This window comes from Anolis sagrei, chromosome 2, assembly GCF_037176765.1.
Source record: "Anolis sagrei isolate rAnoSag1 chromosome 2, rAnoSag1.mat, whole genome shotgun sequence".
Classification (NCBI taxonomy): Eukaryota; Metazoa; Chordata; class Lepidosauria; order Squamata; family Dactyloidae; genus Anolis; species Anolis sagrei.
The window spans coordinates 145,882,183-145,909,008 of NC_090022.1; the positions used below are offsets into that span (position 1 = coordinate 145,882,183).

Sequence of the window (26,826 nt, forward strand, 5' to 3'; positions counted from 1 at the left end):
GGCGTCGGCGGGGTTTGTTCTCCTCCTCCTCGCTCTTGTCTCTCTCGCCTGAAGATGCTCTCCTTCCCTTCCGTCGGCGGTGGTCCCCTTTCGGAGGGAATGGGCGGCTTGGAGGCCACCCAAGCCCTTGGTGGGGCATGTGGGGCCGCCATGGTCCCTCGTGGGAGGCGGACTCGAAGGCGGAGCGACGGAGGGACCCGAGTGGGTTGGCACTGGCCGGAGAAGAGGCTCTCTGCCCAGGGAGAGGACCTAGAGGCCCAGAGGACCCCTCTCGGCATCTGGAGAGCTGCCGGTGCCCAGTGGGGCCTGGAGTTGGCACTGGGAGGGGAGAGGGGCTCAGTGGGAGAGAGTAGGAGCCATGTGCCCTGGCACCACTAGGCTCTGAAGGTGCCAAGGATGCCCACTCCCCCACTTGGCTCCAGTTGAGGGCTCTGCTTGGTCGGAGATGGCCTTGCCCTGCTTGCCCTGGCTCTGCTTGGCTGGCTGCCTCCTGCTGCCCTTGGCCCAGGGCTGTGGCCCCGGGAGAGGTCCCCCGGGCAGGAAGCCCCACGGGCGCAAGAACTTGACCCCGCTGCAGTACAAGCAGTTTGTGCCCGCTGTAGCAGAGCAAACCCTGGGGGCCAGCGGGAAGGCCGAGGGCAAGGTGAGCCGCCACTCCCCGCGCTTCAAGGACCTGGTGCCCAACTACAACCCGGACATCATCTTCAAGGACGAGGAGAACACGGGCGCGGACCGGCTCATGACAGAGGTGGGTGCCACTCATATACACACAGCTTGCCAGCACAGGACTCTTTCACTCTGAGCAACACCTGGCTTAACCCAATCTAGAGATGCATCTACACTGTAGAATAGATGCACCGTGACACAGCTTCAACTGGGCCACCGTAACCTTTGGTACATGATGAGAAAGGTAGTTGGTTTTGCTGTCCTCCAAATGAAGGTGAAACATAACTCTCAAGAGGGCTGCATTTTAGCTAAACCCAACGAAGTGGGGCTGGTCTGTTCCTAAGTGGAAAGAGTTCCTGATAATAGTCATCCCGATTGTTTAGCTGTGAAGTGTATCCTGTCTTTTGATGACAGTGTTTCCATTTTTTATAAATGCTTTCTTTTCCTCTCCAAACTGAACTTTTAAAAAACAGATCACTAGTTTAGTATATGGTGGGAAAGCTCTGGAGGCCATTTATCTGTGTGTAAGCAAAGCATTTGATAAGGTAATGGGGAAAGGTTTCCCTAAGACATTAAGTCTAGCCGTGTCCAACTCTGGGGAGTGGTGCTCATCTCTATTTCCAAGCCAAAGAGGCCTCCAAGATCATGTGGCCAGCATGACCGCGTGGAGCACCGTTACCTTCCTGCCAGAGTGGCACCTATTGATCTACTCACATTTGCATGTTTTGGAACTGCTAGGTTGGCAGAAGCTGCAGCTAACAACAGGAGCTCATCCCATTCCACTGATTCAAATCTTTCAGTCTGCAAGTTCAGCAGCTTAGCTATTTAACCTGCTGTACCACCGCCATAATATTTTGATTAAATGTGAAATAGATGAGGACACTGCCAGATGAATCCATAACTGGTTGCAAAATCATATTTAAAGAGTTGTCATCAGTGGCTTCTCATCAAACTGGAAGGAAGTCTTGAGAGGCATGCCTCAATGTTCTGCTCCAGGGCAACTGCTGCCATCATCATCATCATTATTATTTGTTTGTTTGTTTGTTATACAACAAGATTAGTACACAGAAGTGGGTTAAACCCCTGTGCCGGCAGGACTGAAGACCGACAGGTCGCAGGTTCGAATCCCGGGAGAGGCGGATGAGCTCCCTCTATCAACTCCAGCTCCTCATGTGGGACATGAGAGAAGCCTCCCACAAGGATGATAAAAACATCAAATCATCCAGGCCTCCCCTGGGCAATGTCCTTGCCGATGGCCAATTCTCTCACACCAGAAGCGACTTGCAGTTTCTCAAGTCGCTCCTGACACGACAAAAAAAAAAGTACACAGTCAACAAGATCACTACACTGGCTATTGTATATGATCATACGTTGAACACTTCCCAAGTGTCTAGGACTGTGTGATATATTGGCGAATAATGAGTACAGATCCAAGTACAATAGACTTTTGCAGCTGGTAATTTTGTCAGCGCCAATTGCTTTTAAATGCAGGCCAAGGTCTTTAGGCACCACACCCAGTGTGCCGATCACCACTGGGACCACTTTGACTTGCTTGTACTAGAGTATTTGCAGTTCGATTTTTAAGTCCTCGTATCATGTAAGCTTTTCCAGTTGCTTCTTGTCAATTCTGCTGTCGCCTGGGATTGCAACATCAACGATCCATACTTTTGTTTTTCCCCACAATTGTGAGGTCAGGAGTATTGTGCTCCAAAACTCTGTCAGTCTGAATTCGGAAGACCCAGACTATTATTATTATTATTATTATTATTTTGTTACTCTTAAACATTTTTATCAGTGAATGGTGGAGGGAATCCTGATTAAGTTTGTAGGTAACATAAAACTGGGATGGGTGGCTAACACATTGGAATATAAGTTCAGAATTTAACAGGACCTAAATGAAGTAGAATAGAAATTAATAACATGAAATTCAGTAGAGGAAAATGCAAAATCCAGCTTTGAGGCACAAATACCATATGTATAAGCATCGGATGGGAGGATACATGGCTCATCATGCAAAAAGGACCTTGGGATTATTGTTGATCTTTAGCTGAGTAAGGTTCCTCATTTTCAAAAGGATATACAGGCATCCTTTGGTTCTCAACTGTTTGCTTTTTGGTGACCCACCCTTTTGACCCTTTTAAATTATAGCACTATGTAACACGATGTTGTCCCTGGGTTATAAATGCCACTTCCTAATTGGTTCTGTCATAAAAGCATGGCAAAAGTTTATTTAACTGCAAAACTTTGTTTTTACGGGGCATTCTGCAGCTCACTTTGCTATAGTTTTTCAATAGATATCTCATAGAGTCTCAACCAATTCAACATAGTTTGTGGCAGCCACAAAAACAAAGTTTTCTGGAGTATAACAACTATTTTCAAAGTAAGTGCTACACAATTAAACAGGAAATAATACTTTCAAATCAGGAACTAAAACTTTTTGACCATAGCCTTCCATGCATTCCTGCAACAATGTGCTACTTTTTTCTCAATTGTTTCTCTCACACGTGCAGAACCAAGTTTTTAGAAAGTTTTTTATAAGTATGAAGCTAAAAAAATACTTCTTGACAGAGAGAGTTGAACCAATTGCCCAGCAAGGTGGTGGGTTTCCTTCTCTGGACATCTTTTTTAAAAGGCTGTTTTCGCTGGAGACCCTGCATGGAGCAGGAGATTTAACTCAATGGTCTACAAGGCCCTTTCCAACTCTATGATGCTGTGATTCAAGACTCTTCTTATATCCTACTAGCTGTCCCTTGCCACGCGTTGTGTGGCCCAGTCTGTGTATATGTGTTTTGTGTGTGTATATATGTGTATATATATTTGTGTATATATATGTTTGTTTGTGTATATATGCGGTTTTGCACATACATTATAATTTTTTTTGTTTTTTGGCTTTTAAGTCTCTTCTGCTGTGTTTTTCAGTGTTTTTATAAGTGATGGTCACTTGTATTGTGTCCAAGTTTGGTGTCAATTCGTCCAGTGGTTTTTGAGTTATGTTGATCACACAAACAAACATTACATTTTTATTTATCTAGAGGACTAGCTGTATCCGGCCATGCATTGCTATGGCCCTCAGAAAACAGAAGATTTTCAGTCATGAAGCAATCTAGGCTAGGGAACTCCTTCCACCAAAGGTTTCCTGCTGGCTAGTAGAAGCCAGGCTTTTAAGGTGCTAGGCTATTCAAAGGTAATCCAAGTGGACAACTGCAACATTGACACTTGGCCCAAGTAGAAATGGAGGGGGTGGGGCCCTGGAGTCGTTTTTGCACATGCGCTGTAATGTCTTTTTAATTTTTTAGGGTTTTAAAGTCCTTTCTGCTGGTTTTTTTTTGTTTTGTTTTTATGAATGATGGTTGCTCGTTGGCCTGATAGGTGTCTTGTGGCCAAATTTGGTGTCAATTCATCCAGTGGTTTTTAGTTATGTTAATCCCACAAACGAACATTACATTTTTATTTATATAGATGGAGAAATGTCTGCTAAGGGTGTACACAATGGTTATATGTTCTGGCATACCTCTTCCCTTTGCTGTAGTTATGCATCTTCACGTTAACTCCAACATGGTGACGCTCTTACGGGATTTCTTGGCAGGAATTGTCTGGAGAGTCTGCCATTGCTTTCCTCTAAGACAGAGAGTATGGTTTGTCCAGGGTCATCCAACTCAGTGAGGAGGGAGTCAAACTTAGATCTTCCAGGGTCAACATGTAGAACTAAGACCACAACACCATACTGGTTGCCACCACCTTAAATTCTGCTTTACCAAATTGTCTTTGGAGGTACAAATTCCTCCCTTTACCATGATAATAGGGTAAAGGTAAAGCTTTTCCCCTGACATTAAGTCCAGTCATGTCCGATTCTGAGGGTTGGTTCTCATCTTCATTTCTAAGTCAAAGAGCCGGCGTTGTCCATAGACACCTCCAAGGTCATGTGGCCGGCATGACTGCCTGGAATGCTGTTACCTTCCCGCTGGAGCGGTACCTATTTTTTAAAAATATATTTTATTAAGGTTTTCAAATAACAATAAAAGAGGGGGAACATATATTTGGTATAGGAAATTTGTAAAATATAGAAATGGTATAAAGAAAAGAAGAAGAAGAAGAAGAAGAAGAAGAAGGAAAGAAAGAAAGAAAGAAAGAAAGAAAGAAAGAAAGAAAGAAAAGATGACAAGAAAAAACATCATTGGGGTTAAGTTTTGGGTTTGGGTATAGTACTTTGTTTGACTTCCAATCTTCTTCACCTCGGATAAATCCTTCGTTTTTGATCATTTAGTCACTCATGGTTGTTTGGCAAACTTCTTTCCATAGTCTTTCTTAAGAGCGATTATTATTTGGATTTATCTTATATCTATTATCCACTTAACCTTGCATCGTAATTTTTTTTATTAGTGTCCAGTCTGTCCTGGATATTTTTATATTCTGCTTTATGCTCATCTGTTGGGTTAGTTTGTCCATATTCATGATGTCTAGGATTTTCGTTAGCCATTGTTCTTGAGATGGAGCGGTACCTATTGATCTACTCACATTTGCATGTTTTCGAACTGCTAGGTTGGCAAAAGCTGGGGCTAACAGCGGGAGCTCACCCTGCTTCCCAGATTCAAACCTGTGACCTTTCAAGTCAACAAGTTTAGAGCTCAGTGGTTTAACCCACTGTGCCACCAGGGGCTCCACTATGACAATAGAGACCTTGCATTTTTGGAGTGTAGGCCTGCATGTCCTGCATATATGTGGAAGTGAAAGAACGAGGAGGTTAGCCACGGAACATGCTGCTATCATAAGCCACAAATGACATGATCGCCCACATTTAATTCAAGTGCACAGTTTCTTTCTCTAAATGGTTACATTGTAAAAAATGTAACCTTCTGAAAAATGTTTATGGGCTTCTCTCGATTCTGCAATATGAGTCTGCCCAAGTATAATTATGGGGTTCACTATTATCCAGTGACAGATTTCCGTGGGGGTCTTGGGATGTATCTCTTGTAGATATGGGGATAGTCGTTATAGTCTTTCCTGTTTGCCTACAATGGTTGGATAGTGATGAAGCAAGGGGGGAAAAAGCCCTTCCACACTAAGGCCTGCCCCAGAAGAGGTGATAAGATCCTGTTTGCTCTATGTTAGGGATGCTGTGTGAATTGTTTGGAGGGAAGGAGAGTAGAGAAGGGGTGGCCTTCCTTTGGGACAAGGACGTTCCACCTTTGTGGACAGAAAGTTCACTCCATTCCAACTTCCTGCTGCTGAGTCACCATGTACCATCTGAAGGCCGGGTGGGTGAAGCCTGGCAGCAGACATTTGAACTGTGAATAACTATGGGGGTGTGTGGAGAACAAAGAGAAGAATGGCAAGGAGGGTGGCTGGCTCTTCTGGGACATAGAAAAATGCCCTAAATGTAGACAGGAAGCTGGACAATGTGGGCTTGAAGCTCCCATACAAATATTTCTTAGGGTGACTCCATTAGTACCTTTTGCTTATCCTCGGGGGGTGGCTAATAATATCACTCTGAGCCAGGCAAGACTATTTCCGCACATCATACTGAATGGAGACATTGGTTTCAATTTCTGTACGTTTGTTGTATCCTCAGTAGCGTGCAAAAATTGTTTTCTTTCCAGGTGTGTCAGTCACTCAGTGTTCTTCAATGCACTTTCTGTATTTCTATAGCTCAGTCTTTAAAATATGCTTCATGCCTTAGAAATGGTCAGGCTTCAGAGAGTTGGCAGCCATTTCTTTCTTGCTTGCTGCTGAGAGAAATGGTTTTAACCTCCACTTTTACCTTGAAGAGTGAAGAGAGCGCTGACCGGAAGCAAGAAAGAAATGGCTGCCAATCGGAATGTTGGCTCCTGACAGGTTTAGCCAATCAGCTGCCGATACATGTCTTACCAGTCAACCCATTACATCATAGTGCCTTTTCACAAATCCCCACAAATATCACCGGGATCACCTAGGTTTTCATGGCCCATAAGTGTTCAATCTCTGGTCTCCCTTGTCAAATTCTCCGACCATTATACCAAACTGGCTCTTGAAGAGCAGCCATAAAATACTAGAAAAAGAGAAGAAGCAAATACAGGGTGAGGCAGCATAACTTCCTTTTTAAAAATGTGCGTCATTCAGTCGGTTGAAGATGTAGCAGAGCGCTAGTGGTCTTGTTCGAGAGGTGGGAATATAAAGTTTTGCCCTGACATAGTTCAGTCGCCATCATGCGTTTTAACAGTGAGGAGTGTGCTTCTGCCGTTGAGGCCTACTTTTCGAGCGGATTTGGAGTGGCCGGCCCGCTCTCCAGATTTGGCCTCTTGTGATATTTTTCCTATGGGGTTTTTTGAAATCCCGTGTTTCTGTGAACCGTCCAAGGACCCTACAAGATTTGAAGACCAACATCCAGGAAGAAATTGCCAACATAACACCTGCTATGCTGGCAAGAGTCATGACAAACACCAGAAATCAGTTTACTCAGTGTGTGGAGAATGGGGGATGTCACCTACCTAATTTGATCTTCAAACTACGTAGAACGTAAAACTTTAGGTATGTGCCTACATTATAAAAATAAAAAATTCTGATTCATACAATGGGTTTTATTAAGTTTTGAAAAAAAATGAAGTTATGCTACCTCTGTAGTTAATCTTTGTTTCAGGCAGTTTGAAAACCATAGTTCTTGCGTGGTAGCCTCTATTGTGTCTCTTCTCTTTGAACATGACCTTAAGAAATAAACAAACCTTTTCATCTTATCCTCTACCCATGTTCTCTACTTGCTTCTATCTGCCTCAACATTCTGATAATGTGAATAATTTTCAAGACATCTTCACACTGCTGATTGTATTGTTTAATTCAGGGTTTCCCCCCAATTTTTAACAATGACATCATATTGAAACACATGGATTTAGAATGGTTGTAGTTATTGGTTTCAGATTAATTTTGTATGCTTTATGGCATCCCACAACATATCTGGAGTGGGGCGGTGGCTACAGTTGATCTTTGTGGTCTCATGGGGCCCTTCCACACAGCCCTATATCCCGGAATATCAAGGCAGGAAATCCCACATTATCTGAGTGTGGGCTGAGATAACCCAGTTCAAGGCAGATATTATGGGATTTTCTGCCTTGATATTCTGGGATAAAGGGCTGTGTGGAAGGGTCCTAGGTCTTCACCAAAATGGGACTTATCCCCAGCTCAGCCTGCCTTCAAACCAAAGCAGAATTTGAGGGGGCTGATGAAAAAATATATAACAAAACTATAAATGGTCAAAAGCTGACATTTATTCAAGTTTTTAGATTATGTTATCCCACAATAATGTACTGAAGGCAACCACGTGACAAAAATGTAACCAGTCTCTGGATACATGAATAGATTTTTTTTAACAGTAATATGCACTGAAAAGATTATGACCGAGTCCAAATACTGTGATTCTTTGTTAGTTCTGCTGCATTCCTTCAGCCAGAAATGTAGCAGAGTTTGATCCATGCCTATATCCAAATCCTCTCAAGCATGTGTCACCGAGCCAATGGTGAGACGGCTATTCCCAGGGTTTTATATGGCCATAATCCTCCATCAGTTTAAAGAACTACCTTATATACTCATATATAAATCAACCTTATACATAAGTCAGGGAGCAGGTTTTGGGGCCAAAATTATTTATTTTGATATGACCTGTGGATAAGTCAAAGGTGGTTTTGCAAAGACGGGAAGGCACCCATGCTGCCTTAGGACCAGCTCTACCTGGCTGCCACCACCATTTCCCTGACATTTAGAAAGGCCAGAAATAGTGCCATGGCAGAGAGAGAAGAGCGAAGACAACCCATGCCTCCAGATGATTTCTCCCAGAAGTTCCATGTAAATATTAAAAACCATTGGGGAGAGAATGGCTGCTTGTGGGACACCACATAACAGCTCCCTTTTTGAGGAGTAGGTATCCCCAAGCACCACCTGGAACCCCCAGTGGCACAATGGGTTAAACCCTTGTGCCGGCAGGACTGCTGACTGGCAGGTCAGCAGTTCAAATCCGGAGAGAGTGGGTTGAGCTCCCTCTGTCAGCTCCAGCTCCCCATGTGGGGCCATAAGGAAAGCCTCCCACAAGGATGGTAAAACATCAAACATTCAGGCGTCCCCTAGGAAACATCCTTGCAGACAGCCAATTCTCTCACACCAGAAGCAACTTGCAGTTTCTCAAGTCGCTCCCGACACACACAAAACAACCTGAGAGATACATTGGAATCACTGCAACACAGTGCCTCTGATTTCCAAAGCCCATGTAAGGCATTCCAGAAGGAGACCATGGTCAATGGTATCTAAAGCCGCTGAGAGATCTGGAAGCACCAACAGGGACACACACACACCTTTGAGATCATTCACTAAGGCAACCATGGCAGTCTTAACTCCATATTGTGCTCTGAAACTGGTTAGAAATGGGTCAAGGAAGTATGTATCATCCAAGACTGCCTGAAGATGGAGGTCAACAGCCTTCTCAATTACTTTGCCCAAAAAAGGGAGGTTATACACTGGTCTATAATTATTGAGGTCCAGGGGATCCAGGAAGGACATTTTACCTGTGGTCTCACTATTGCTTATTTTAAACAAATTCATAAGTTCCTTTCCATGAGATATGCATTGATAATTTGTTGTATTTTAAATCCAGTTGCATCTCCTTCCTTGAAGAGCAGCCAAGAGGGGCAGGGATTAAGAAAGCAGGGGTTTTTTGGGGGGGGGGGGTTGTCGTGTCAGGAGCATCCTGTTGTTGAGAGAATTGGCCGTCTGCAAGGACGTTGCCCAGGGGATGCCCGGATGATTTTGATGTTTTATCGTCCTTGTGGGAGGCTTCTCTCATGTCCCCGCATGAGGAGCTGGAGCTGATAGAGGGAGCTCATCCGCCTCTCCCCAGATTCGAACCTGCGACCTGTCGGTCTTTGGTCCTGCCAGCACAGGGGTTTAACCCATTGCGCCACCGGGGGCTCCAGAAAGCAGGTTGTCCTCCTTAAATCCAGTCATGTCCGACTCTGAGTGTTGGTGCTCATCTCCATTTCTAAGCCAAAGAGCAGGCATTGTCCGTAGACACCTCCAAGGTCATGTGGCCAACATTACTGCAAGGAGCACCATTACCTTCCCGCAGAAGTGGTACCTATTGATCTACTCACATTTGCATGTTTTCGAATTGCCAGGTTGGCAGAAGCTGGGGCTAACAATGGGAGCTCACCCTGTCTCGCAGATTCCATGGTAATTATTTCTTTTTTAAAAAAATTAAAACCCAAATCCTTACATTCCTGTAATATGTTCCTTTCCTCCACTCTTTGTTAGTTTGGAGAAGCCCATCAAATCCGCTTTGGCTATCTGGTTGGGGAAAGTTTCAGTTTCTTCCATCATGGGGACAATGAATGGGTGTGTGGTGATTATTCTAATTAATCGGCTTTCCAACAAGCCTCTAAACTTCACACTTCCCCGTAAGATGTAGTCAACACAGATCAATAGGACACTTAATTCAGAGATCTAGTGCATGCAATGCCCACCCGACCCCCCCCCCCATCAGCAATTGCTGGATGGGTGCGGAAGGACCCTCAGTGGGAGTTGTGGGGGGAAATTGGTCAGCGCAGTAAGGTCCCATCTATGACACGTCCTATGGTGCCCTTTTCCCCTTGCACTGACACTAGCCCAGGGAGTGTGGAGCCGCTGAAAGAGTCCTTTGTGGCAAAGTTGATGATTTTGCTGTTATTCCCCGAGGAGTTTGAATTCTCCTCGAGTTAAGTAATTCTGGGCCTGGAAAACAGCTATTGTCCATTGGCCCAGGAGCCGATGGGAAGTATCTCAAATTCCTCTTTGGGCTTCTCGTCTGTTCTTTTCACCATAGATAAGACTCGGTTCCCTTTTACTTATATTCTTCCTCACTTTACTATATCCACTCACTTCCTCTGTCTTTGCAAGAGGTGAGATCGTACGGTGTATCTAGATGTGTTTTGGGATGAGGGTGAGGTTTCTCATTGCTTAATGATGCAAACAGATTGGTCTGCAACAGTGTTTCTCAACCTTCCTCATGCCGCGACCCCTTAATACACTTCCTCATGTTGTGGTGACCCCCAACCATAACATTATTTTCGTTGCTACTTCATAACTGTAATTTTGTTATTGTTATGAATCGTAATGTAAATATCTGATATGCCAGATGTATTTTCATTCACTGGACCAAATTTGGCACAAATACCCAATACGCCCAGATGTGAATATTCCCAAATGATTTTGTCATTTGGGAGTTGTAATTGCTGGGATTCCACCAGTGATGGAACTGAACCAAACTTGGCACACAGAACTCCCAAGACCAATAGAAAATACTGGAAGGGTCTGGTGGACATTGACCTTGAGTTTGGGAGTTGTAGTTCACCTCCATCCAAAGAGCACTGTGGATTCAAACTACAATGGATCAGGACCAAACTTGGCACAAATACTCAATATGCCCAAATGTGAACACTGGTGGAGTTTGGGGAAAATAGACCTTGACATTTGGGACTTGTAGTTGCTGGGATTTATAGTTCACATACAACCAAAGAGCATTCTGAGCCACCTTGATTAGCATTGAATGGCCTTGCAGCTTCAAAGCCTGACTGATTGCTGCCTGGTTAAATCTTTATTGGGCAGTTTTAACTGACTCTGATTGATTCCTGCCTGGATTTGCCCTGTTTTCCTAGTGTTGTTCTTTGTTTACTGCCCTGATTTTAGAGTTTTTAAAATAGTAGTAAACAGATTTTGTCCGTTTTCATTGTTTCTTTCTTTCTGTTGAAATTGTCTACATGCTTGTGGATTTCAGTAGCTTCTCTGTGTAGCCTGACATTTAAGTTCAAGTATACTCTTAAAGTATAATGTTTGAAGCAACCAATATATGTTACACTTCAGAACAGCATTTAAGGCTGAATCAGTGAAGTAAGTTAAACATTTATGTCAAGAAAAATATAGTTTATGTGACTTGAATAAATTATGCAAATATATTTGCATGTGAGGCAAATTCTACTTCTGATACATTTGTAAGGGGTCTTTCACTTCATCCTTGAACACCACACATCTTCTGTTGACAAAGATCAGTCATGCCTTCCTTCAAGCATGTCTTAACAATCTTGAGGGCAAGAAATCTATCATAACTGGGTTTTTGAGGAGACTTATTGCAACCCTGTCCAAACTGACTGCATTGGATCTGGACTTCTGTGAAATTGTAGGATACCCAGAGCCATGGGCATTTCGGTGTATGTACTTCCACAGATATTCTGATCACCCTTTTGAGAGAACGTGGTACGTCTCTTCCCAATAAGTCACTTTGTAAGGTATTTGGAAAGCTCCCGTCTTACATACCATGCATTAATATCTCAGATATTCTCAATTCACTGAATGTGTAGCAAGCAATTGCCCAAGCCTCCTGGAATGTACAAAGGATGTATCTTATTAAAAGACTTAGAATCCTTCTAGGCCAAGAGTTGATAGTGCAACAAGTGTGCCTTTGTTTCACATTCCTTCGTTCTTATCCAGCCTGTATTAGTCCCTTCTCTTGCAGGTCCTTAGGCTTCCCTGGTCTTTAATTGAGCACATGCAAGTCTTCTTTTGGCCTGCAAACACATAGAGGCATTGCTGTTGTGAGTGTTGTGTGAAATATAGTCACACAAGATCCAAATATATTTGTTCTGCAGTCCTTATGACGATAGATATGTGCACAGAGTGACTTTTTTATGTCCTCAGTTGCTGGGGTGGCTCACCACAATGCTATACGCACAATACCACACATATTCTGCACTGTTTTAATAGACCAAGTTCAAGAAGTAGCAATTTCACCACTTAAGGAAACTCCGTACCAAAGAAAAATTTCTGGTGGAAATAATTCTGGACTGCAACTCCCAGAATTCCCTGAATAGCAAGACCACTGGAAAATGCTGGCTGGAGAATTTGGGGACATTTTAGTCCAAGGAAGCAACTTCTGCAACACATCAACATCCAGCTCCCTTTCTAACTTGCCTTCCCCAACTTCGAATATCAACATGGTTATTTCTATTGGGAATAACCAGGTGGAACAATGATTCATTGGGTTGCTGTGAGATTTCCAGGCTGTATCACCATGTTCCAGAAGCATTCTCTTCTGATGTTTCACCCACATCTATGGTAGGCATCCTCAGAGGCTGTGAGGTCTGTTGGAAACTAGGCAAATGAGGTTTATATATCTATGGAATGTCTGGGATGGGGAAAAAAACTTTTGTCTGTTTGAGGCAAGTGTGAATGTTGTAATTGGCTACCTTGATTAGCATTGAATGCCCTTGCAGCTCCAAAGCCTGGCAGCTTCCTGCCTGGGGCATCCTTTGTTGGGAGGTGTTAGCTGGCCCTGATTGTTTCTTGACTGGAATTCCCCTGTTTTCTGAGTGTTGTTCTTTATTTACTGTCCTTACTTTAGAGATTTTTCAAGCTGGTAATCCAGATTTTGTTCATTTTCATGTTTTCTTTCTGTTGAAAATGTTCACATACTTGTGGATTTCAACGGCTTTTCTGTGTCATCTGACATGGTGGTTGTTAGAGTGATCCAGCATTTCTGTGTTCTCCAATAATATGCTGTGTCCAGGTTGGTTCATCAGGTGCTCTGCTATGGCTGATGTCTTTGGTTGGAGTAGTCTGCAGTGCCTTTCTTGTTCTTTGATTCGTGTCTGGGCAATGATGCGTTTGGTGGTCCCTATGTAGACTTGTCCATAGCTGCATGGTATACAGTAGACTCCTGCAGAGAGGACCCCTCTTGTCCCTTGCTGACATTTGTTGTATTTGTTGGATTTTCTTAGTGGGTCTGTAGATAGTCTGTAGGATGTGTTTCCTCATCAGCTTCCCAAAGCAGTCAGTGTTTCTCTTGATATATGGCAAGAACACTTTTCCTTTGGGTTGATCTTTGTCTTTACTCTCATGGCTTGTTCTAGGTCTTGCAGCACTTCTGATGTTTGTGGTGGAGTATCCATTGGCCTGTAGAGCCTCAGTTCATTTTGGAGGAGGCGAAGTTCTCAGATTCTTTTTGCACGGTCTGCCAGGGCTTTAATTGTGGATCTTTTTTGATTTGGGTGATGATTGGAGTTCTTTTGTAGGTATCTATCCGTGTTTGTAGGTTTTGTGTGGCCCAATTGTGGCCCAATTGTTGATCTGGTTTGCGGATGACTAGGACATCTAGAAACTGCCATTTTCCTTCATTTTCTTTTCCCATGGTGAATTGGATGTTTGGGTGTATGCTGTTAAGGTGCTCCTTGTTGAGTTCTTCTTCTTCTCCATGGCTCAAAATGGTGAAGGTGTCATCCACATATCTGACTCATATAGTGGGCTTTTTTTGTTGCTGTTTCCAGGGCTTATTTTTCAAAGTGTTCCATTAATAAATTTGCTATGACTTCATAGAATTCATTGTCCCACTGAAAGTAGCTGGTGGTGAGGCAATGGTGAAACAGGGCTGTGTGTGATGTCTTCTGGTTCATTGTTTACCATGGACCACAGTTAAGGCAGACCAGGTGATACATTTTGGTTTTGGCTTGTTGTTTTTTAACACGAGGATGGATTGCACTCCCACAGCTGCTCTAAAGGAAGCACAAGAGTTGTGCAGTCCATTCATTCTTGTGACACTTTGAGATTCTGCTTCAGCATCCCAGCTTCAAGCAGGGCTTCCTATATAAACTTGGTCTGGAATGGTGGACGTGCCAGGGAACTCAGAGGGTGTGACTACATTATAGAATTAATGCAGTTTACACTACTTTAACTGCCATGGCTCAATGGTATGGAATCTTAGGTTTTGTAGTTTGGTGCGGCACCAGCACAATTTGTCAGTCTACAAATCCCAGCAAGAGATAACTGTATAATCAGTGTTTCTCAACCCGAGGGTTGTGACCCCAGGGGGGGTTTGAAAGTGGTCACCAAAGAGCATATATTTCTGTGGTCTTAGGAACCCCTTTGGCAGAGAAGTCAGAAGATGTCTCAGCTTGTTCTTCTATTCCTTTTTGGAAACAGACAGTGAATCCTCCAACCAAAAGCCCTCCCCCACTGTGATTGACCAGCCTCTCAGCCAAGGGGAAGGCTGTTTCTTAGACTTCAAGCAGGGAGGGTAGAGCAGGTGTGCTTGGCACATGGCAGCGTGGTGCACATGTGCAGGTGAGGGGGAGCATGTGAGGCTGGAGGGAGGCTCACACCAGCAAGTCCCTTCAAGGTATGGAGGTTCTGTATGGGAAGTTTGACCTAATTCTATCACTGGTAGGGTTCAGAATGCTCTTTGATTGTAAGTGAACTATACATCCCAGCAACTACAACTCCCAAATGCCAAGGTCTATTTCCCCAAACTCCACCAGTGTTCACATTTGAGAATACTGAATATTCATGCCAAGTTTGGTCCAGATCGATCATTGTTTGAGTCCACAGTGCTCTCTGGATGTAGGTAAGCTACAACTCCCAAACTCAAGGTCAATGTCTACCATATCCTTCCAGTATTTTCTGTTGGTCATGGGAGATCTGTTTGTCAGGTTTGGTTCAATTCCATCATTGGTAAAGTTCTGAATACTCCTTTATTGTAGGTTAACTATAAATCCTAGCAACCACAACTCCCAAATGACAAAATCAATCCCTCCCCCGAACTCCACCAGTACTCAAATTTGGCTGTATCGGGTATTTGTGCCAAATTTGGCCCAGTGAGTGAAAACTCATACTGTATATATTTATATTATGATTCATAACAGGGGCAAAATTACAGTTATGAAGTAGCAACAAAAATAATGTTATGGTTGGGGATCACCACAACATGAGGAACTGTATTAAGGGGTCACAGCATTAGAAAGGTTGAGAAACATTGGAATAAAGCATGGCAAGAAAATAGATGCAAGAGAGTGGTTTTTCCATCTCCCTCTAGATCAAGTGAACTGAGTCTGGCTGGGAGTGGCTGCTGAGGAACCCGTCCTTGGTGTTCAGTGTGGGAGCGCTGGAGGAGGCAGGGGTGGGTAGAATATTCTCCTGAAGAACATATAGCAGGATATTGCTCAATCCAATAATCTTTCCATCTCAGCCTGTGTCGACTAAAACAGGTTAATTAAAAACCAGATAATGAATCTGAATGTGTTTTTCTCAGGGCGGCTGGTAACCCAACCATCAGTGTTCTTTCCACATGGCTGCTCCATGCAGGAGGTGGGCTAATCCCAAAGAGTTAATGGTTAATTGTCAATGGCCAGGGACCCCTCGCCCCTGCTTGCAAAGGCCTGGCTCTTGTTTCTCTTGGATGTTTTTATAAACAGATTATGCAGCAAATGGTTGGGAGGAGGGGAGAAACGCAAGTCGGTTGAGAAGCAGGCAGAAGTATATCTGAGAAAAATAACTGCATACTTTCAGATCAGGTTTCTTTCTAAAACACACACAATGCTTTTGGGTGCTTCTGGGAACACCGTGCTTTAAAATGTGTGGTTCACATGTGGTGGTTGTGAAACTGACGTTCTAACCTGGCTACTATCAGTATAATATCTATGCAACAACATTTGAAACATTTTCTGTTCCCGGTTTGAAAGTCTTATTTCCTGTTTAATTGTGCAGTATTCACTTTGAAAGTAGCTGTTATACTCTAGAAATACGCACTACACCACTGGAGAAATTATACTGTTTATTATTATTATTATTATTAACTTTATTTGTACCCCACTAGCATCTCCCGAAGGACTCGATGCGGCTTACACGGGCCGAAGCCTCAAATACAATACAATAGAAACATAACACAACAATAAACAAAGCAAATCAAAACAATTAAGCAAAATAACCACAATGACAATACATCAAAACACTATTAAAACTGGTTCGGCCAGCGTAATGGGGTACAGGGTTAAAAGTGCTGAGATGGGAGGAGGAACGTAAGATTAAAAGTGCGGTGTGCAGCAACAATAGTTGTGCTAAAGTGCATCTAGGACTTGGGATGGGGATTCCTATTCTGCGAAGGCACATCGGAACAGCCAAGTTTTTAGGTTCCTTCTGAAAACTGCTAGAGTAGGGGCCTGACGAAGCTCTTTTGGAAGGGCATTCCAAAGTCGGGGGGCCGCCACAGAGAAGGCCCTGTCCCGTGTCCCCACCAAGCGCGCTTGCGACATAGGTGGGATCACGAGCAGGGCCTCCCCAGATGACCGGAGTGAGCGTGTGGGTTCGTAGATGGAGATGCGGTCACGCAGGTAGGGTGGTCCCAAACCGTTCAGGGCTTTGTAGGTGAGCACCTGCACCTTGAATTGGGCTCGGAAAATAAATGGCAGCCAGTGGAGCTCCTTAAACAGAGGGGTAGACCTCTCTTGAAAATGAGCTCCAGTTAGCATCCTAGCTGCTGCCCGCTGGACCAATTGAAGTTTCCGAGCCGTCTTCAAGGGCAGCCCCACGTAGAGCGCATTGCAGTAATCCATTCTAGAGGTGACCAAGGCGTGGACCACCCCGGCCAGATCAGCCTTCACGAGGTACGGTCGCAGTTGGCGCACAAGTCTCAATTGTGCAAAGGCCCTCCCGGATACCGCCGACACCTGAGCCTCAAGTGTGAGCGAAGAATCCAGGAGGACACCCAAACTGCGGACCTGTGGCTTCAGGGGGAGTGTAACCCTGTCCAACACAGGTAACCACCCTATACCCCGGTCCGGTTTACGATCGACCAGGAGGACCTCTGTCTTGTCGGGATTGATCTTCAGCTTGCTCTTCCTCATCCAGATCGACACAGCGGCCAGGCACTCGTCCAGCACCCGAGAAGCCTCCTTGGAATTAGGTGGAAAGGAGTAGTAGAGTTGCGCGTCATCCGCATAAAGATGGCACCCAACTCCAAAACTCCGGATGACCTCTCCCAGCGGTTTCATGTAGATGTTGAAAAGCATGGGCGACAGAATGGAGCCTTGCGGGACCCCACAGGTCAAAGGCCAGGGGTCCGAGCAGGCGTCTCCCAGCTTCACCATCTGGGTCCGTCCCTCCAGGAAGGACCGGAGCCACGACAGAACCGCGCCCCCGAGGCCCATCCCAGAGAGACGACCCAGAAGGATACCATGATCGATGGTATCGAAAGCCGCTGAGATGTCCAGGAGAACCAGCAGGGTCACACTCCCCCTGTCCAGCTCTCTGCGGAGGTCATCCACCAAGGCGACCAAGGCTGTCTCAGTGCCATGACCAGGCCTGAAACCAGACTGTGACTGATCTAGGTAGTTGGTATCGTCTAGGAAGCTCTGGAGCTGCGAGGCGACCACCCGCTCCAGCACCTTACCCAAGAAAGGGAGGTTGGAGACTGGCCTGTAGTTATTCAGCACCGTGGAGTCAAGGGAAGCCTTTTTGAGGAGTGGACGAACCACAGCCTGTTTCAGACCAGATGGAAAAATCCCTTGCTCCAACGATGCATTGATAATCAATACAAACCAGTCAGCCAACCCCTCCCTGGCTGATTTAATGAGCCAAGATGGGCATGGGTCTAGAGGTGAGGTGGTCGCCCTCACAGCCCCAAGAACCTCCTCTACGGTCTCAGGAAGAACAAGCCTAAAAGAATCCCACAAGGATGGACAAGCAGGTGCCTCCGTCACCTCTTCTGGCACTGCGATAGAATTGGAGTCGAGCTCAAGGCGTATCTGAGCGACTTTACCTGCAAAATGGTGTGCGAAATCGCGACACCGAGCTGCTGGGTCATCAGTGAGCTCCTCCTCCACAGGTGGGCGGAGGAGTTCCCCCACGACCCGAAACAGCTCCGACGGTCTATTTGCTGCAGACGCTATACGAGTGGTCGTGAATGATTTCCTGGCCACCCGTATAGCCACGGAGTATGCCTTAAGAGAGGCTTTAGCCCGTGCTCGATCAGACACGACCCGAGATTTCCTCCATTTGCGCTCTAGCCCCCTTCTCGCACGCTTCATCACAGTCAGCTCCCCGGTGAACCAGGGAGATGGCCTGTCACGACGCAACGAGATGGGGCGTTCGGGTGCGATCACATCTAACGCCCTGGACATCTCCCCATTATAGAGAGTCACCAAGGCGTCGATGGAATCGCCAGGCTCCAAGGCAGGAAGGACCCCAAGATTCCTCAGGAATCCATCCGGATCCATCAGTCTCCTAGGGCGGACCATTTTAATCTGTCCTCCACCCCTGCGGAGGTTAAGAGTCGCAGCAAGTCTAAAAGTGATCAGATAATGATCAGACCATGACACCGGAAGGATGTTTTGATGTTTAGCCAGTATTGCCCCTTCTGACATCCACCAGGAAGTAGCAGCCAAAAGGGAAAGGACCAAAGCAGTGACATCTCCGGCCCATCCCCTGTTCGGATATCAGCCAGCACTCCAATGACTTAAATCAAGAAATAGTTTTCTAAGATCTACAGAGATACTCGCAGGAACACCTCAGCAAGCAAGAATCCAAAAGTGGCAGGCTCAAACCCAGAACCTCAATTTATGGCTGATACTGAATGAGAGATTTCCCCCTGGGCACACAGAAGGCTAAGCAACTTGAAAGATGCTGAACAGGCTGTGCTCTGGCTGTATTTACGAATTTAGCACCAAAACACGATGTGTTGACACATTTGTGGATGCAGAGCCAACCTTAAGAAATGGGGCCACAAAGTAGTGGAGAAGAGCAAACCTCAGACCACCTCTTACAATGCAGCCCGAGCCCTGCCACATGCACAATGGAGGCCCTTCTTATAGCAACACTTGTCTAATAGTGTCATCCAAGCCACCAGAACATATCACAGAATTTGGTCACGTTTCCAGGATCTTCTTAGACCAGATAGTGGTTTGATGTGGGATGCTTTTCACACGAAGTGTGCACTCATCTACTAAGCTGCACACCTTTCCAATGGGATGGAGGGACCATAGCAAAATCAAAGGAAATCCTGGATAATGTGCATGTGACATACATAACTGAAACATTGTTGTATTAATACTGTCTATGCCCTAAATTACTACTTCATCACACTAGAGTATGAATCCATTTTAAATCCAATTTGAAACACTCTTACATCAAGATTTCATTGCCCCTAAAATGAATGGAGTTTCCAGTCCTCCCTTAAATCCACTTGTTGCTACCCCCCAAGTTTTCATCGTTTCAGCAGTTCATTTAGAGCTGCTGTGGGCAGGCATGTAGCCGGGGGGGGGGGGGCTTCAGCCCCCCCCCCTGAAATTCTCATGGTGGTTCGCGAAAAGGCCTTACTGGTGCATTATTTAAACTGTTATGTTTATTCCTATCATGATCTGATCACCATGCTCAATATATCCCATATGCATGGGGGTATTGGGGTAATTATACAAAAGGTTTGCTAGGGTAGACCCTCTTTCACTCAGACTCAGCCCACCCCCCCAAACAAACCCAGCCCCCCTCCCCCCCCCCCCCGGAATCGAAATCCTGGCTACGGGCCTGGCTGTGGGTGAGTAATTTTATTACTGCCACCATTAAGCAACTGGTAGTCAGAAAGGAGGGGGAGCCAAAGATGGTATCAATTGTAGGATTTATGAATTAGAAGGGAGTAGAATAATAAGGGATAAAAATAATCAGATAGCGAATGGAGTTTTGTAGAATGCTTTTAATGTTTGTGGACTAGTTTAATTTGTGTGTGTATATGTGTGTTGGGGTATGCTTTGTTTTTGTGCTTGTCCTTTTGATGTAGGTTTATAGTTAGTTGTAGAAATTATAATGTAATTGTGTAGTTTTAGTGCTATATACCATAAAACCTTGCTTCTTTGTATTATTTATTAATAATTATTCAGCAAATGGTTACTCATTCAGATAAGAGGGGTTAGTCCATTGTTGAAATTAATTTTTTTTCTGTGTCGGGAGCAACATGAGAAACTGCAAGTTGCTTCTGGTGAGAGAATTGGCTGTCTGCAAGGACGATGCTCAGCGGACGCCTGGATGTTTGATGTTTTAACCCATTGCACCACCGGGGGCTCCAATGAATAAATGAATGCAGGAATGAGGTCAAATAAAGCTTGCTAGTCTTTAAGATGCCATGTATCTTTGACTGAACTCTGGATACACCTTGGCATTCCTGGATGGGGTGGTGCATGGGATTATTATTATTTATTTCTAACTCGCCCTCTCTCCCCGAAGGGATTCAGGGATGGGGAGTGATAGTGGTAATAGTGTGAATTAAACCACCTATCAGTAATTAGCTCATTCATGTGGCTTTTTTCTGGAATTAAAACTTCTGCTCTGTTCTTGCATTTTCTCTTGGCGTTTAAAACTACTGTTTTCTTTGTATTGTATTTAAAATCCCTAGGGATAGGTACTGAACTTACATATCCAGTTTCTCAGAGGACACCTCAGTCTGATGGCACTATGATAGATCTCATGCCTCAGGGGACTACGAGGGTTGAATGAAAAGTAATGCCTCCACCTTCGTTACTTAGGTTTGGATGGGAATATTTTAATAAATCGAATGCAGAAATAATCCTTAGAATGTGCTCTTTAACTACCACTATTCACTTTTCCGCATAATCACCAGACAATTGGATACATTTCTGCCAACAATGAACAGGTTTTCTGAAGCCGTCACGGAAGAAGTCGACACTCTGTTTCCGCAATCCATCGTGCACAGATCTTCCGATATTTATTATTTATTTATTTATTTATTTATTTATTTATATACTGCTTTTCTCAGCCCTCAGGCGATAGCCAAGCAAAGCAATAATGTGACCCACACATTCTTGTGAAATGCCAATTATGCTTGAAATTTCTCTCTGAGTGATACGACGATCATCCTGAATCAATCTGTCAACATTTTGCTTGTGAAACTCGGTGGTTGCTGTCACAGGACGTTGAACTCTTTGTTTGTTGTGCAAGTCAGATGTTCCCACCTCAACATCTTTGAACTTACTCACGCATAGTACTCACATCAACACAATCACCATAAACAGGTTACATCCTCTGATAAATCTCCTTTGGGGTGACACCTTCTGCTGTCAAGAATTCAATGACTGCACATTGCTTAAGTCGCATTGACCGACCGTCTGCACAGGGTTCCATACTTCACACTTCAACAACACAACTGTTCAATGCTAAGGCTTCCCACCAAAATGGAACTGTAGAGGAGAGTTTACTGAACAAGCCAGTACCTGCCGCATTCCAGTATTGCCATCTGTTGAGGAGTTACGAAGGCGGAGGCATTACTTTTCATTCAACCCTCGTTACATTGCTATTGTTGTTAGCATCTTTGCATGTCCATAGGCTCCTTTCCCTTAAAAATTTCTTTGAGTTGTGTATTGTTTGGAATGTTTTCTGCATAGAATATCTAGTTCTCCAGCAGAATTTCAATCCGCCTTCTCAGGTGGCCCATGTCCCATCTTGGCCACTAGAGTGGGCCGGTTGTTGTGGCTGGAAAGAATGGTAATCTCTCTTTCCCTGTCTCTTCTTGCTCACATTTGGGCATATTGAGTATTCGTGTAGAGTTTGGTCCAGATCCATCATTGTTTAAGTCCACAGTGATCTCTGGACATAGGTGAACTACAACTCCAAAACTCAAGGTCAGTGCCCACCAAAACATTCCAGTATTTTCTGTTAGTCATGGGAGAACTGTGTGCCAAGTTTAGTTCAATTCCATCGTTGATGGAGTTCAGAATACTCTTTGATTGTAGGTGAACTATAAATCCCTGCAACTACAACTCTCAAATGACAAAATCATACTTTTTTGAGTGATGGTCACTCCTTGTGTTGTGAGATGTTTTGTTGCCAAATTTTGTGGGATTTCGTTCATTGGTTCTTTTGTTTTTAAGGTACTCATTATGCACAGAGCATTTTTTATATATATAGATCATATATATATTGGGAGCATGCACCTGAATTGTGTGTACAAAGCACCTATATGAATCCTGCGGTAATGTCACACCACCACTAAAACTGAAATACATTACAGTAGTCTCTTACTTATCCAACCTTCACTCATCCAACGTTCTGTATTCTCCAACACAGTCTGCCTTGCACCCGGATTCACAGTTGTTTCAATACATTGCAATGTTTTGGTGCTAAATTTGTAAATACAGCAATTACTACATAACGTTACTGTGTGTTGAACTGCTTTTTCTGATGATTTGTTGTAAAACATGATGTTTTGGTGCTTAATTTGTAAAATCATGGCATAATTTGACATTTAACAGGCTTTTCCTTAATCCCTCCTTATTATCCAACATTTTCACTTATCCAACGTTCTGCCGGCCCATTTATGTTGGATGAGTGAGACTCTACTGTAGTTTGTGTTTTCCCTGTGCAGACCTTAGATTTTACCTTCTGATATGAGTGCATTGGTTTTAGATATTTCAAAACTCTTGGCACACGGGGACAGACTGGTAAGGCCTGGATGATCTTTTGTATACAATATACATGAATGCAAATTTTTTTTTATAATCTTATTCCAGGCTAGGAGCAGGCAGGAAAATGTCTCTCTGAATACTTGATAGAACATACCTGATAGACTTAAGAGAGTGCTTTAATTTGACTGTGATGGAAAGGGGATGAAGCCCACAAGCGACAGATGCCAAATATCAGAAAACTGTGACCTAATTATCTCTTAGGTAATCAGATTTCAGAAAGAGAGAGAGAGAGAGAGAAAGGTATTCATCTGTTCCAGCATAAAAATAGAATTGTGGGAAGAGAATCTCACAGCAATTTATTTTAGTATGAGCTTTTGTGAAGTTGTATCCACTAAATAATAAGATCATGAAATGCAGTACTGTTCTCCTCCTTGTATGAAACATATGAAACAGAGGCATTTTAATTGGCTTAAGCCTTAAGCAATGGACCAAGAAGCAACAAAACCAAGTATAGGCGGTCCCTGAGTTACAAACATCCAACTTACAAATGACTCATAGTTAAGAACAGAGGTGAGATAACAGGAAGTAAGAGAAATCTACCCCTTGGAAGGGAAATTCACTCCTGAAAGAGTTATTATCAAGGGGAAAAGGTGCCTCAACTGAAGCTTTATCACCAATCCTAATGCTAATGGCTGCTAATGTCCTTCCTCCATGCTTTTGCTCCCTACAGCGTTGCAAGGACCGGGTGAACGCCTTGGCCATTGCTGTGATGAACATGTGGCCAGGCATCAGGCTGCGGGTGACTGAGGGCTGGGATGAAGACGGACACCACCTTCCTGATTCCCTCCACTATGAGGGGCGTGCATTGGACATCACCACCTCTGACCGTGATAGAGAGAAATACGGCATGCTGGCCCGCTTGGCTGTAGAGGCTGGCTTCGATTGGGTTTACTATGAATCCAAAGCACATATTCATGTGTCAGTGAAAGCAGGTTAGTAGGAAAACTCTCATGCTCCCAGCCATGGAAAAGGCAGGGTGGGGATGCAGAGGCCTTGGAATTGGTATAGCAAGACCCAAAGATCAGGCTCCATTCCTTGCCTAGAAAAAAAAGCTTTTGATGTGAGTTTCTGCACGTGCCAGTGTGCTAAAACTCCCATCTCCATCCACTATCCACTATGCTGGATGGACTTGATGGGAGATACAGTTAAATATTTTTTTTGGTGAGCAACAACTTCCCCACCCTGGTTTACAGAGACTACAGTAAAGAATGGACCAAGACCAAACATGGACATGTTGCAACCTTAGGCAAACCATTTTAAGTGCTGTCTGTTCTCCTGATCCTGGGACAAGAGGATTCTTTCCTGATTCAGTGCATGATCTTAAGTCTAGGAATTGAGCATGTGGCTCCTGAGGTAGGTCCAATGTGGCCATCAGGACCATTTCAATCCACCCAAAAGCCCTGATAAAAATTATTTGGCAAAACCACATATTTCTTTACCCCCCCCCCCCCAAAAAAAAAAAACAATCTAGAGTGAAATGTCTTATAATCTCTTTTGGGGATGTAGAGTGCTCTTTGCAGCTATTCAGTACTCCAACCAATCCCCTGCAAACATCCAGAAAAACAGCTACAGGTTGTTAATGCTACTTATGACTGCAATGACATTCTTCAGTGTTTCAGAGTACTAGAGGAGCTGAAAATGGCTTTTCAGGCTCTGAAGTATGTCTGTCCCCACATTAATGTCGATATCTCTTGTTTCCTCCATAGAGCTCCAGAGGCCAACCAGTCTCCACATTCTAAGCCAGGAGAGAAAGCATGTGTCTGACATCCTTTCCCTCCTCTTCCAGTTGAAGCTTACACTGGAGCTCATTCCCATTGGCTTTCCTATTCCTCTTGTTGACTTGTTTTGCTTTTGTGTGTGTGAGGAATCCTTTCTTTTTTACTTGCTGCAGTGAACAAAGAGGAGATGTCTGAATGCTGAGATGGCACAGCAGAAGGAGAAAGTGTGCTTCCCACCCCTCACTTGTTGTGTGCCCTCAAGTCATTTCTGACTTATGGTGACTCTAAAGCTGTGGTTCCAGCCTTTGGGCCTCCAGGTATTTTGGACTTCAACTCCCAGAAATCCCAGCCATCTTACCAGTTGTTAGGATTTGTGGGAGTTGAAGTCCAAAATACCAGAAGGCCCAAAGATTGGGAATGACTACTCTAAGGCAACAGTATCATGGGGCTTCCTCTGAGGCTGATGAAAGGCCTGCCCAAAATCACCCAGTGCAGTGGTTCTCAACCTGTGGGTCCCCAGGTGTTTTGGCCTACAACTTCCAGAAATCCCAGCCAGTTTACCAGCTGTTAGGATTTCTGGGAGTTGAAGGCCAAAACATCTGGGCACCCACAGGTTAGGAATCACTGACCTAGTGGGTTTAAGTAGCCAGCAACAGGGATTTGATTCCTGCCTCCAGAGTCATAGTCCAGTGCCCAGACTACTAGCTCTCTCTCCCCTACTTACAGAGTAAATGAAGCTCCCACCCCACGTGTGTCAAAATGCTGCTTACGACCGTCCTAGGACAGAGTTGCCCTTGAATCAGAGGCAAAGACTCCTGCATTCAAGTTGTAGTTCCTAGCAGATGCCAAAACATGGCCAAGGAAGTTGAGATGTTTCATTTTTATCCACAACTAGAGACTTGAAGCAATGGGCTGGAAGCCATCTGCTGGCACTTCTGACACTATCCCCTTGTTCTCCCCTAGATAACTCCATGGCAATTCGGGCTGGTGGGTGCTTTCCTGGGGATGCAGCTGTGACTTTACAGAATGGTGAGAAAAGAGGTCTCTCTGAACTTCGTCCCGGGGACTACGTGCTGAGTGTTGATCAGAATGGGCAGGTGACGCCTAGTGAGGTGTTGCTGTTCCTTGACCGAGACCAGCATCGGCAGGCCACGTTTGTGGCCATTGAGACAGACAGCCCCATGCACCGGCTGCTCCTCACTCCCTCACATCTCATCTTTGCTGCGCAGGATCCCACCAACAGCACAGCCGACTTCTCTCCAATCTTTGCCAGCCGGGTGCGTGTGGGGGACTCAGTGCTGGCGTACCAGGCTGATAGCCCTCGACTGCACCCTGCCCAGGTGGTCCATGTGTGGTGGCAAGAGAGCACCGGCGTGTATGCCCCTTTGACTTCACACGGCACTATCCTTGTCAATGGGGTGCTGGCTTCCTGCTATGCCGTGCTTGAAAGCCACCACTGGGCACATCGTGCCTTCACCCCACTGCGACTCGTGCATGGCTTGTTCTCACTGCTGCCTCGGAAGGGAGAGGCTAGGAACTGCAGCACCCAGGAGAAAGGCATGCATTGGTACTCACAGTTTCTGTACCAGCTAGCACAGAGTGTCCTGGGTCAGGATACCCTTCATCCATAGAGACTTTCCTGGCAATTTGTTTGCCCTACAAACAGAAACGCATTCAAACCATAAGGACAAGGTGTCTGACACCAATTTGGGCCTGCATATTTCATGACTAGTAGTGACCACGTTACCAAAAGCTCCTTGAAATACAAGGATTTGTGGCTGAATGAGAGAAGAGGGAATTAAACAGAGGGAATGGGCTGTGTGTCTATGGAGGTGGTTGGCATGAACCAATATGATTTGTCCATGTTAGGCTGTGAGCTAACTTCAGATGTCTTCATAGAGTTTGCAGATACCCATGGCATTCTGTGTTCTTCCTCCAAATTCAGGGCAAAAGTCATAAACCCTACTCGAATTTTGGGAAGTGACTCCCCCCCCCCCCAATTTCCTGCTTTGTCCTGTGGTCTGTTCAATAAGCATAAACAATGGCTCTTCCTCACTCCTAATTCAGCTGCTTAACTTGGACAGCTAGAGGAGAATCATGGAGAGATTGAGCAGAAATAATATCTCATGGGTTGACGGAGCAGAATTTGGGACAGACATTTTCCC

At 44.7% G+C, this 26,826-nt stretch overlaps 1 protein-coding gene across 1 annotated transcript; it reads left to right on the top strand.

Annotated features, from left to right (window-relative positions):
* Position 1: 1 nt before the first annotated feature.
* On the top strand, positions 2 to 26,545 carry DHH (desert hedgehog signaling molecule). Its single transcript, XM_060763917.2, has 3 exons — positions 2 to 748; positions 23,614 to 23,875; positions 25,625 to 26,545. The coding sequence occupies exons 1-3, from the start codon at positions 446 to 448 to the stop codon at positions 26,290 to 26,292; spliced, it is 1,233 nt and encodes a 410-aa protein (XP_060619900.2). The 5' UTR covers positions 2 to 445; the 3' UTR covers positions 26,293 to 26,545.
* Positions 26,546 to 26,826: the final 281 nt, after the last annotated feature.